Here is a 14,278-nt window from a genome sequence, read left to right as displayed (position 1 = left end):
AAAATAAATAAATAAAATAAACCAAAATAAATAAAAAAAACCTTTAAATTAACAAGACTCGTGGTTTTGAAATCACTAATAAAACTACTATTAATGGATACTAACCAATTATTAATATTGCAGGGACTATTACCGTAACTTATGTTTACATATGAAATATGAAAAGCAGTTGAACGTCTTTCTAAAAAAAATCAAATCTGTCAACTTATCAAAATATAGGTGCTAATTATGTAAAAACCGTTTTAGTTAAAAGAAAAGCCAGTGGGGTGGACGTCACATTTCAAGGAGGGAAAACATAATAATAATAATGGTGCAACATGTACATTAGGATCGAAGTGGTAACGTGGCCTCCTGCTTAGTGGACCAAAACAGTCTTTTGTTAGAAGCCCAAAATTATTTATTTAAAACACAAGAAACGAGTACAACCCCAAAAACTCCGATCCAGTTTCTTGTCTTCTCTACCCGAAAAAAAATCAATTTGCAGCCATTTTTAAATTCAATAAAGCTCTGAAATTCTACCAAATGAATAATTAAATCTACCATTCATTATCTCCACTACATACCAACTTATTTTCAGAATCAAATACCAAAACATATCCAAATTAAGTTAAATTAACATTTTATTGCACTCAAAATAACACTTCAAAAATTCTCACCAATTCTTAGTATTGTAGCCGAATCGAGACCCAAAGTGGAACCAAAACACACAGAACGACCTTGTAAACATACTCTAACAATTATAACGAGCTGAAATTGAAGGTTTATACCTTGATTTCGAGCACAACTCCAAAAATGCTTTACGAACTTCCTCCTTTGATTTCCTCCTCGATTCTCAATCGTTTCTTGCAATTCCAGTGGGATTTCCACTAGAAATTTTGAGCTCTATATATTGCCTAAGGTTTCATTAGTTACTATCCCCTCAGTTGCTCGAATTTAAGGCTTAATCATGGATGACGGTTTCTAGACATTATACCTCATAATTCCCTTCTAATCAACCCATTAATTTTGAATTAATCATCTTTTATTAACATAACCTGATTATATATATGGTATATATTTTTTTTTGATACAAGTTACTACATTGTATACCTAAATTTATATACATAATAGTCGTATCTCTCTAATAAATAAATGAAGGTTTTTTTGCCACTTGTCATTTTTACATTAATTTGGACACATGTTAATTTCGGTATTTTTGAATAATTTTTTTTTCCATTTGTCATTTTCTCATTTTTTATATTTTCTTAATTAACAATCAAATTTATACACCAATTAATAATTGCTTTAATTAAAAATAATCAATAAATTACAATATTAATATTTATATGTTGTATTTAATATGTTTCATTTTAAATTCAACTTTTAAATTTCAAATTTAAATAAATTTTTGTTTAAACTTTCATATATACTTTTTATTTTACCAAACCTGTATAACATACGAATCTCACAACTAGTAGTATATATATAATTGTGAGATCATGAGGACAAACCTAGAACTTTAACAATTAAAAATAAATAATCGGAATTTGATTTAGAAATTTGGTTAAATTAAAAAATCGCACGGTGGCATTTTGGTGATTATCCCCAACTTTTTGCAATCTTCCAGCTAAGTGCTTAAAGTTCAAGGTCATAAGTGTCAAATACTCCAAAAGTCACGCACCTCACGTAAGAATTCAAACGGAGATAGACGCGCTTCACTCTCAGATGCCACATGGCACTTTATTATTGGTTTGTTTTTTTCAATACAATTAGTTATTTTCGTCATAATTTTTTTTTCTTTAAAAAAAATTTGAAAAAAATCAAACTTTTTAAAATTTATTTTTCTACAAAATAAGCACAGTAAGAAAATTTTAAAATATTAATATTTTTTATTTTTTTATAAAAAAACCCAAAAAAAATCTCCAAAAATCATAAAAATGTAAAGGAAACTTCATTCAATATACTAGTGACTTTATAAAAAGATTTTTTCAAAAATAAGTTTTGAAGTATTTATTTTTAATTTTAAGAAATATAAATTTTTAAAAAAATATTAAACATAATATGATCCAAAATGTGATGATTTAAAAAAAACTTTTGATTCAACTTATTTTTTATCCTTAATTTGTTATGATATAAAAATATTTAGACTCAAATATTTTATTATTTAAAATTAAAGGATTCAAAATATATAATGATCCATAATTTTCTTTTAATAAAAACTATATTTATTTGAATATAATATTGATCCAAAATCATATAATTCAAAATATTATGATTGAAAATAATATGATGCAAAATTTTATTATCCAAAAATAATATGATTCAAGAAAAAGTATGAGCGAAAAATTTTATGATCCTTAATATTCTTATTTGAAATTTTATAATTGTTAAACGTTAAAAACTCAAACTGATATTTAATTTTAAAAAATCAAAAAATTAAAAAAAAATTAAAAAAAACACTATTATCTTCTAGTATGTAGTAAAGATATTTAAAAAAAACAAAAAAAGTACAAAAATATTTTTATAAAAAAACAAAAAAAAAGTTAGAAAAACAAAAAAAAAAAATAATAAAAAAAAACGAAACAAAAATTAAAAACGTTAAAATCGAGCATATATCCGTTTAAAATATTTTTTTAACGAAAAAAATAATAGAAAAAAAGAGAAACTAAAATAAACGAAAATAATTAATAAAACACACTTAAATGGCGTTCCATTAATGTTCACCACATATGATTAAACCATCGAGTTCATATTAGTTACCACTGATGCGGGTCGCATACAAATGCACCACGGCCAAGTATTTGGGTTTAACATTTGTGTTATTGACGAAATGGATGGTGGAAAACTGTATTCGCAGTCCTCACTATTTTTTGAGTATTCATCAAAACCGGACCCTGTCTCTCTCTCTCTCTCTCTCTCTCTCTATATATATATATATATATATATATATATATATATATATATATATATATATATATATATATATATATAAGAGTGAGATCGGTTGAGAATTCATAGTTTTTCGAGAACCTAAGAACTAAAAGTGGAGCGTTAGATCAAAATTAATTTATTAAGGGCATGATCGTCATCTTACCAATCTCATTTAATGTTTAATTTTTTGTGTTATTTGAATTTTTAAGAGAAATGTCTAAAAATTTACATAATAAATCAAATTTTTGGATTTTTTTTAAAATAATATTTTTTTTTGATTATTTTTTAAAAAGTGTTGATATTTTAAATTTTTATAGAAAACATGAATTTTTGAAAAAAAAATATTTTTTTTAAAACTGCAATTTTTTAAAAGCTCTTAAAAATCAATAAAATTAATAATAATAATAATAATAATAATAATAATAATAATAAACTGGAATATTTAAAAAAATACAATAATTTTTTAACCAAAAAATCAACATTTTAGCTACATATATGCATATTTTTACAAATACGTATATGCATATTTCATATATTATAATATTTGTAAGAAAATCATAAGAACACTCATTTTATTTACTAATCTATAAACACAATAGAATAAGTATTTTATTCGATACAAAATAAAATATAAAAAGAATGCTACAAAATTTAAAAGTGTTTTCATGTCTTCATGTCAATATTTCCATATTTTCTTCAATTTATCATTTTTCACGTCTTCAATATTCACCATAATTTCTTCCAAATCTACAAGAAAATTAAAAAAATGATTGATGCAAAATCACTCACAAAAATAGATATGTGATTAACATATGAATCACATGCGATTCACATATGAATCACATTTACATATGACATCATATGTGTATTATATTTGATTTTCATATGAATCACATGTGATTCATATGTGACTCACATGTGATTTACATGTGACTCACATATGATTTACATGTGAATCACATGTATAAATCCCTCTTAGGCATTTGATCAAACAACTGTGCAAATATTTTCTTGGAAATGAACATAAATTAGAAGAAAAAAATTGTTTATAGTTTATATCTATTGAAAGAAATATATTTTGTGTGAAATGAACCCAAAATCGAATCGGAAACTGAGAGCTAACCAAAACAAACTATTTCGTTATGTTGTGAAAACCTAAAACTAGAGAGAGATTTAGTGAATGAAGATGGATCAATGATTTACCTGGATTAAAGACGGAGATGGAGACCGAGGCTCAAACCATTCTCAATTTTTCTTTGACTTCGATAAAAGAAAACTTCTCGTCGTGTGGTGGAGAAGTGATTTCAACTTGTAATGACTAAAAACATTAACTAAAAGAGAGAGAGAGAGAGAGAGAGAGAGCATGTGATTTTTATCCACCGGATAGTCACTGGATAAACTTTATCGGATAATGAAGCTTCAGAATCAGAAATTATTCCCCCACTTCCCTCCTCTTCGGTCTCAGTCTCCAACAACTACACAGAGCCTGAACGTGAGAATGGACGGAGCAATTATGCCGTGGCAACGATAGCGATAATTTGCTATCTTCACTCGATTCCATAAAGGTGAATCGGAGTTTCAACTTCAACATCTCATGGCGACAACTAAAGTAGAGGATCCAGTAGCCGGTGAATCAACGACGACAATGAAGGATAGATCGCAGATACATCCTATTTACGAGTGACAAAAATGAAGCATGGATCGATCGGAGTCAAAAGAGTGAAGTGAAAGTTCAAGATCAGATTAACCAGATCTAGCGAATCAATCTTTAATTTACAAAAATCAAGTTCTGGTGATCGGCATAACATATATCATCGATTCTTCTGGAAAAAAGAGCGACAAATTCATAATCGGCTATGGATGTTGACGAAGGAGCAAGTTGCGATGGCTATGAAGATGTGTGTGTGTGTGTGTATGAGAGAGAGAGAGAGACGTGAGGAATAATGAGAGATGATAGTTTCTTAAATTATTTTTTTAATAATTAGGGAATAATGATTGTTAATGCCTAATATACCCCTGAGATTACTTTTAAAAAGCCTAAGATATCATTGAAATTGATGATAATTACAAAATTACCATCTTTGATCTAGGCTATTAAAAATTTTGATCCAAGGCTCCACTTTTAGTTATCAGGAAACTTTGAGTTCTTAAATGATCATATATATATATATATATATATATATATATATATATATATATATATATATATATATATATAGAGAGAGAGAGAGAGAGAGAGGGTATGTTCAAATGTGAATGAACAAATATTGTGTGGAAGTAGCGATTAATATGGGCCAAATATTATTTAATTTTAATAAATAATTAATTAAATCTTCCACCCTTTTAATTTAGGAAAATTACTCTATTTAAAACCCTATAATCTCAGTCATCTTTGCCCTATTTACGTTTTCATTCTTCTTATCATCTTTGCGATGTGAAACTTATACATCTATTGAGGTATGTTCTTCCCCAAACAATTTGTCAAAATTACTTTGGTTCTCAACCCTACCCTTATCTCAAATCAGATCAAATGTAATTTGGGTCAGATCCAAAATTGATGGTGTTGACCAACATCAATCCCCAAGAATCTGATGGTGTTGACCAAAGTCTTTTTTTTATGTCGTTCGTCCTCTCGTTCATCATAACCCCCATCTCTTAATCGGTTCTTAATTTTTCCATCTCCGTGTTCAAAATTACACTATCTAATTAAATATAAATCGGTTATGTTGAAAGCGATAGTTACAGAGGCATCAAAGGAATAAAATGTTGGCTAAGGTATATCCTTCTCAGAAATCATAAGCGTGTATGGGATTATTTTTGTTGATTCTTTATCATTGAGTTGTCGAGTATACTACCTGATCGGTCGTCTCCCTTGCAGCCATGGCTAAACAAACAGGGATCTTTCTAGGTTAGTTTCTTTTATTATCAATTCTTGAAATATAGTGTAGATTAGAACTGATTGGCAAAGATATTGAGAAGTTCAGAAAAAATATGTTTCGTGTGTTCATTGTTCTAAAGAGTACGTTTTTCTTGATCTTGAATTGGGAATAAGTTGTGTTGGAGGCAATACAAGACCTTTATAATAAATGTTATTCTTATTTTCACTTGAAAGTGATTATGATTAGGTTGAATATGATTATACTAATGAATTAAGATTATGAGAAAGACACTATATAATTTAGAAGTTGGGGGTCAATACCCACTGTGCTTTCATTCTTCTTTAATTTTACATATTCATCAGTTAAGTTGATTTTGCAATTTAGAATATGACTTAACCCTGCATATGATTGTCTGCCAAGTATTTGTTAAAATGCTTGAATGAATTAGTATCTTATCTTTGAAAATGCAACATCATAATACAATAGTCATGTTATTTGTATAATCTTATTCCCATGCTTATTTCTATTTCTTAATACATGTCTTTGTTTACTCGTTTGTTGAAGATCTAAAGTCAAAGGAAATAAATTCATGTCTAGGAAGAATGAGAATGAAGATTCTTTCATTAATGACATTGTATTCTTATAGAATGAAGAGCTTTTCAAGAATGATTTACTATAAAGCTTGTATTCTTAGAGAACATGACAAAAATTCAACAAATGACATTGTATTTTTATAGAATGTGACAGTAAAAATTGTTTTTTTGTTTATTTTTTGATCTTAGATTCTTTAATAATATTAATAATAGATTATTATTCTTTAAGAATATTGTTATTCTTCAACTCATGGTTCAAAAAATTGTTATTCTTCAAAATGTTCACTTAATCAGATATGTATTCTATCAGAATTTGTATTCAATCAGAATATGTATTCTATTAGAATATGTATTTTAAACTCTTGGTCCACATTCATCCCAACATCCACACAATATTTATCAACCACATTATAACCTAGCCCTATATATATATATATATATATATATATATATATATATATATATATATATATATATATATATATATATATATATATATATCCAACGCATTAACTAACTACCAATGGAAAATAAAATATTTGGAGACAGTAGATATAAGAAATGCCATGACCTAACTGTAGCACAACTTATAAATAATAAATAATAATGGATAATGAGATGTGGAAATGCTTTTTACCACATTAATAAATTAATAGAATTTTTGATTGGTGACCTAACTTAGGACTTAACTTAGGTCGCCCTAAAAAGGCATAAAATGTAGAATGTTCGTAATATAATATAAAGTTTATTGTTTGCTAAGCTTTTATACACCGCCAAAACTCAATATTTAAGTAAATTATTGTGTATATATATATATATATATATATATATATATATATATATATATATATATATATATATATATATATATATATATATATATATATATATATATATATATATATATATATATATATATATATATATATATATATACACACACAATAATTTACTTAAATATTGAGTTTTGGCGGTGTATAAAAGCTTAGCAAACAATAAACTTTATATTATATTACGAACATTCTACATTTATATATATATATATATATATATATATATATATATATATATATATATATATATATATATATATATATATATATATAATTGGATAAAAAGTAATGAAACTTGAAATTCATATAATTGGTTGCATATTCTGAGGTGAAGTGGGCATGAGAGGAGTTGGCAAAGATGGAATGGCACCCATTGAAGTTGCATTCCAACTTAAAATTTATGACATAAGATAAGAAGACTACCAAATAAAATAAAATAAAAAAAAAATAGTAAATAATAAACAACGCACGCTTAACACAAGCCAAAGCCAGAATAAAAAATAAGTGAAATGGCAACATTGTCATCACATAAAATTGAATTATTATATATAAATATAGAGTGTGGTTCCAAGCTTGTTGTGCATCTCTTCTCCTAAGTCGATTTCAGCTTTAGTGGTGAAACCAAAAACGTTATAGCAGTGAATGGGAGCGAAGCTACAGGTGTACGAGTCTTGAAGGTTGCAGGGGTAGCTAAACATTAAAACATGGCAACATGGTTGGAAATGGCGGGGGCGTCTAAATCTAATAATGGAGGAGTAGCACATGTAGAATGGAAGGTAAATGTGGGAAAAAGTTCATCAGATGATGGTTTAGTTGCAGAGGAGGCCGGGGTAGGGGTAGCTAAAAGAATGCATGGGCAGATTATGCAGTGTTTGGTAAAGATTGGGGTTTTTTTTGACAAGGCTAGGGAAATTGCAGCAACTGAACCAAAGAAAGTGATCCACTGTGTGAAAGTAGGGATTGCTCTTTCTCTGGTCTCACTTTTGTATTACATGAGACCACTCTATGATGGTGTTGGTGGAAATGCAATGTGGGCCGTCATGACCGTTGTTGTAGCTCTCGAATACTCTGTTGGTATGCAAATACATGTGGTTTAATCTCATAATCTTTCTTTATTATGTCATATATATATATATATATATATATATATATATATATATATATATATATATATATATATATATATATATATATATATATATATATATATTGTTGCTGTTGTTGTTTATTACTAATTACAGATATGATAAATGAATCCATCAGGTGCAACGATAGCTAAATCCTTTAATCGAGTAGGTGCAACTTTCCTAGCAGGCTCTATAGGGCTTGGTGTGCATTGGATGGCAAATCAATGTGGACACCAACTCGAACCACTCGTCCTTCAACTTTCAATATTCATTGTAGGTGAGAGTTTACAAGATTTTTTACATGATGTAAATAAAAAACCGATGAGGAATTTATATACATATATACGTATGTGCAGCTTCAGTAGCTACTTTCTCTAGATTTATACCATCGGTGAAAGCTCGATTCGATTACGGAGCCATGATATTCATCCTGACATTCAGCTTTGTGTCCATGTCTGGTTATCGAGTGGATAAACTGTTGGATCTAGCTAGAAACAGAGTCTCCACCATTGCCATTGGAACCTCCCTTTGCATTTTGACAAGCATGTTCTTCTATCCAGTTTGGGCTGGCAAAGACCTTCACGACCTGATTTATCAAAACCTAGAAAAGCTTGCAGATTCCTTGGATGGTATGTATGAATATGAGTTTGCCTGGTTTATGAGTTTTGTTCATTTTATTGCACTTGCACTTGCAGGGTGTGTAACAGACTACTTCAACGGGGAAAGTTTTGATAGAAAACTGGAGGGTTACAAATGTGTGCTTAATTCAAAGGCAACAGAAGTGGCTAAGGTTTTACATACATTTTTAACAGTAACACAACAAATTGTAACCATAGTCATAGTATTATGCTATATATAAATATAATCTTGGTTTGTGCAGGCCAACTTTGCTAGATGGGAGCCTGCTCATGGACCTTTCAAGTATGGACATCCATGGAAACAATACCTCAAAATTGGTGCCTCCATGCGCACTTGTGCTTACTGCATCGAGACTCTCAGAGGTTATATCAGTTCTGAGGTTTCAGGGATGCAGGTATGTAATAATATTATATACGAGTAAAAAAAATAATAATAAATAAAAAGTGATTGTAATTTCTACAGGTACCAGAGTTGCTAAAGGATCATATGAAGGAAATATGCATGACACTAAGCTCATCCTCTTCAAAAGTGTTAAGAGAATTAGCTATAACAATGGAGAGCATGAGAAAGTCAACTAAAACGGATATTTTGGTACATGAGATGAACTTTGCAGTTGAAACTTTCCAGAATGTGTTGAAAGATTTATCCAACCAAGCAGTAGTCTTGGTGCCTACTACTACTACTACTACTACTACTACTGTATCAAATGAAGAAAATTCAAGAAATTGCAAACCTGAACCTGAATTAGTACCAATAATGAAGATTTTTCCAATGGCTACAATGGCATCATTGTTAATAGAGATTGCAGAGCGGGTGGAAGGAATTGTTGTTCAAGTAGAGGAGATGGCAGCACAAGCTCAATTTGACAACTTTGTTGTTATCAACAACACGAAGAAAAATAAAGGAACCAAACCTTCAAATCATCATCATCATCATGTAGATGTAATCATCACAAGCTTTCAGTACCGTTTGGCTCTCTAGCCAAAACTTTGTAAGGACGTTTCTAATAAATAAAACTTATCTATTCTACAGAGATTTTTGAACGACTGATCTGAATCATATTTCACATTTTGACTAGACTCTAGAGATGATGATAACTGATATTTGATAATGATACTTGTTCGCATCAACAAACAAACAAACAAACAAACAAACAAACAAACAAAAACAAATACAATCAAAGATTTTTCATGGAAGAAATGTATTATTATTTATTTTGTTTGAGTGATGAACGTAGTAGAATAGGCTACCTGCTTCTTGCTTGACTTGAAGTTGAATCTTGGTTTCGTTGAAAGGCTTCTTGTAGACCATCCATCCAGCCAAGGTTGACAGCTAAATCTTCCACAGCTACTTTGACAACATCACTTCTGACTCCAATATCAGTAGCATATCTGCTCATACAATACATGCCAGCTGTCACTGTAGCAACACCCACAGGGCTCGGGATCAACAGTTTCAAAGGGGTAGAGAGAAGAGCCGCCAGCGGTGCACCAACCAGAGAAGAAGCTTGACCACTCCTTCCAATTCCCAATTTGTCAACGGTCAATATCCCAGTCTTGCAGTACAAAGCGAAGTCTTCACAGTTGTTCTGAAACACGTCGTAGTTCCCAAATCCATTCTGAAGCAGATACATGGCCCGGTGGATGACTGTCTCAGGACCATCTGACGTGGCAGTGGTGCAGGTGCCACCCCGTACTTTGGCAAGGAACATGCTTGGGGTTACACCATATTCGAAGCTGTAGAGTGCCCCGTTTCTCAGAAAACAATCTAAGCAGGAGAGAACCACCCCGCTTTTAGGTTGTCGGAAGCCGCAGTCTGGATATGTCTCACAGGAGAAGCCTATTTCGGACATTTCATCAGAGGTGCTCGAACTACTCTCACGTTCAGGGGTGCTGAAATGAGTAAAATGGACCACTTTGTTACCTCCAACAAAGATACCTGCATATACAATTTACAAACAACATGCTATTATGATCTATCTATCTAGTTGAAAGGATTCTGTGAAATTAGGGTTAACACAAATTTTCTGCAAACACCCTACCTAACGGCGTATTGATAATGCTACATTTCAAATTGACGACAAAATGTAGAAATTCTTTAACTACAGTGTGAATCGGTAACATGATTTTGACACACAAGCATAGAGGGGGAGAGGGAGATGGAATTGATACCATGGTGAGAGTAAGCAAATACAGCTCTGTAAGTGTAGATATGATCGCCGGCTTTAATCTCGCTCTTTTCAACTCTGTTCGAAAGAAGCCCCATATTTATTCTTCTTCTTCTTCCTCTTGCAATCTGTAACCAAAATTAAGCCGTTTCAGTCAACCACATTGTGAATTGTGATGGTTAAACGATCTCCACCGTTTTCAACGTGTGTTATCTCATCTCACACGCACAGTTGGAGAAATATGATTGGTTCGCAACAACATCGATCAACAACTATTACCAAATGCTGATTATAATTGTTTAAAATCAATGATCAATGTAGCAGATGAGTTTTGTCTGCTTCTAGAATTTAACCCAAAATAATAATAATAATAATAATGTGAAGATAGAGATTCTTGACCTTGAAGGCTATTTACACCTCCCTATATTCTTTACCCGTTCAAAAAAACTCGTTGTGAGTATCCAAGAACGTGTATGTATAAAGAGAGAAATTAGGGCTTGTGTCTTGTGTATTTCAATGTAAACGCTTTACATATGCTTTGCCTCTTGTTGCTTCCACCAATAAAATTCATTGTTTTCTTGTTTTTTAATATAATCCTTTCTTGATCCTCACTGGATGAGACGTATGGAAGATATGGCCTATTAATCCATTAACCTACGCACGAATCGTTAGAGCTATATTCAACAGTCGTTAAAAGTAGGGTTTGCAGTGCAACTTCATAGTGGTTGATTAGCATCTTTGTCAAGACATTTGCACAGTGGGGTTATGTATAGTATACTAACGTTATGGTTCTGAAATTGTTATTTTTAAAATAAAAAACTACAAAATTAGTTTTGCAAAAAACTTTAGACAGGGTCCAAAACGTTTTCAACCTGAAAGTCCAAAATCAAAAACTTCTTGTAATTTTGGTCCAAAAAATCTTGAAAAGACTATTATGCCCTTTTGTTTTTTTTATCATTTCTTTTTTACTTTTCTTTATTATTTTATTAATATTAAAAATAATATAAACCCCCACACAAGACACACACACACACTCTCTCTCTCTCTCTCTCTCTCTATATATATATATATATATATATATATATATATATATATATATATATATATATATATATATATATCGTTCAATTTCCTCAAAACCTATAACGAAAATATGAAGTTTCAATCAGTTCACAAACATAGTTTCCATTAGATTCACTAACAATTTGGTGCAAGTTCAAGGCTACAGCTCTCCGTATTCAAGTGATATCGGAGGAGTAAGCCAATAACCCAATGAGTTCTCAAAATAAAAAAAAAAAAAAAAAAAAAAACGGATCAAAGGGGAAGGGGGAGAGTGTTTCGTGGCTTCTACCTGTGAGAATGAATGATCCAAAAAAAACTGTAATCTATTTATCCCTATCTTCTTTCCAACCAGATTGTACGCACAAAGATACCCCCAAAAAAACTTGGGTGTTGAATTTTTTTGCCCACCTTCAAGAACAAACGATCATGGATGGGAATTGAAGCTTATATTCAGAAATTCGAAATATATGCTGAAATCCCCAAACAGTTGAACTCGTCCCTCATTCTTTATGCTAGACTGATGATGATTTGGAGGTTTAGTGTTCCAAAGGTACAAATCTAAGTTGATCCCCTACCAGATAAGAATCACCATTTATACCCTTATTCTTCACCATCTTCACCTGAAACTCTAGATAAAAAAGAGAGAATATCCTTCAAAGATTTACACCCATAATCCTTTGTTCTTTACAACTTTTGTACACCCATCAAAACATGCGATCGACTCAAAGTGAGAAGAAAAGAAACTGACCTAATTCTTTTAGATAACGATCTTCACACACACCTGGAGGATTGATTGTGTGGGTAATCGTTTTACTGAAGTGTAGTTGGGTATCGTGGTCGTTTACTGAAGTGTAGTTGGGTATCGTGAGTAATTGTTTGATTTTCTACAAGTAACAAGACGAGAGAGAGAGGGAGAGAGAGAGAAAGAAAGAAAGAGTGTGTGTGTGTGTGGTGTGGAGGGAGTTTATATTATTTTTAATATTAATAAAATAAGAAAGAAATTAAAAGAAATGTAAAAAACAAAACAAAAGGGCATAATAGTCTTTTTTATATTTTTTGGATCAAAATCACAGTAAATTTTTGATTTTGGACCTTCCATGCAGGTTGAAAACGTTTTGGACCCTATCCAAAGTTTTTCGCAAACCACAAGGACCAATTTTATAGTTTTGTCTTTTTAAAAGGTTTAGTTTTGATATCTAAAAAGAGGTTACAGTACAGTTTGTTGCTTGTTTACCTGCTATGTCTTTATAAAACTTTCTTCTTTATTTAATACTAGGTGTGAGGCTCGTGTATTACACGAGTTTATTAAAAATAAAAATTTAATATCAATATATAAATATGAAATATTTTATAATGTAATACTTTACATAACAAAATGTAATCTTTTGAAAATTTACAAAAGAAATTAAATTGTTTGAAATATTTATGAGAACTTATTACCAAATTAATAGGATAATTTTATTTCCTTATAGAACGCATTACAATTTTATTTTAAGAAAATGAAAATCCCTAAAAATGGTAAGTGAAAAATAAAATTTCTAAAATTCTCACAAAATGACAAGTTTCAAAATGAAAGAGAAGATGACATGTGACAAAAAAACTTTCATTTATTAGAGGGGTGGGTGTGGGCAACACCCACACGAGTTACAAGGCAAAAAAACAAAAAACGTCATTACCAAATGTGATGGTGGTAACAGGAAGTAACGCGAAAGCCTATAACGTGTAATAACGGGAGGGAGGGGCGGTGTTCACTGGCGTTATCACGCGTTATGAGGCATAATAACGGGAGTGGGCGTTGGCCACTCCGAGTAGTCTTAAAGATGATATTTCTAGATAAGAATTGTTCATATACAAATATATTATACACAGAGTTGCAAAAATCGATCTAGACAACCGATAGAATCGGTGATTAATCATTAGGCAGCCTTGAACTGATTTAGGGCTACTCGGCCAGCATAATTGGTGATGGTAAAAAACGGTCAAAATCGGAGTTAGGCGGTTATAATTGGTCCTAGACCGCTTAATTTGTCTAAATTTTAAATTTTCAAATATTAAACAAAAAATTTTA

At 30.6% G+C, this 14,278-nt stretch overlaps 2 protein-coding genes across 2 annotated transcripts; one reads left to right on the top strand and one right to left on the bottom strand.

Annotated features, from left to right (window-relative positions):
* Positions 1–7,778: 7,778 nt before the first annotated feature.
* Positions 7,779–10,139, top strand: LOC111894605 (aluminum-activated malate transporter 10). Its single transcript, XM_023890685.3, has 6 exons — positions 7,779–8,289; positions 8,479–8,619; positions 8,699–8,971; positions 9,038–9,132; positions 9,223–9,375; positions 9,444–10,139. The coding sequence occupies exons 1-6, from the start codon at positions 7,920–7,922 to the stop codon at positions 9,960–9,962; spliced, it is 1,551 nt and encodes a 516-aa protein (XP_023746453.1). The 5' UTR covers positions 7,779–7,919; the 3' UTR covers positions 9,963–10,139.
* LOC111894606 (protein LEAD-SENSITIVE 1) lies at positions 10,070–11,891 on the bottom strand. Its single transcript, XM_023890686.3, has 3 exons — positions 11,548–11,891; positions 11,153–11,276; positions 10,070–10,919 (listed from the first exon to the last, which is right to left on the bottom strand). The coding sequence occupies exons 2-3, from the start codon at positions 11,244–11,246 to the stop codon at positions 10,228–10,230; spliced, it is 786 nt and encodes a 261-aa protein (XP_023746454.2). The 5' UTR covers positions 11,247–11,276; positions 11,548–11,891; the 3' UTR covers positions 10,070–10,227.
* Positions 11,892–14,278: the final 2,387 nt, after the last annotated feature.

Source organism: Lactuca sativa, chromosome 7, assembly GCF_002870075.4.
Source record: "Lactuca sativa cultivar Salinas chromosome 7, Lsat_Salinas_v11, whole genome shotgun sequence".
Taxonomy (NCBI): Eukaryota; Viridiplantae; Streptophyta; class Magnoliopsida; order Asterales; family Asteraceae; genus Lactuca; species Lactuca sativa.
This window is presented reverse-complemented; position numbering and strand designations above follow the sequence as displayed.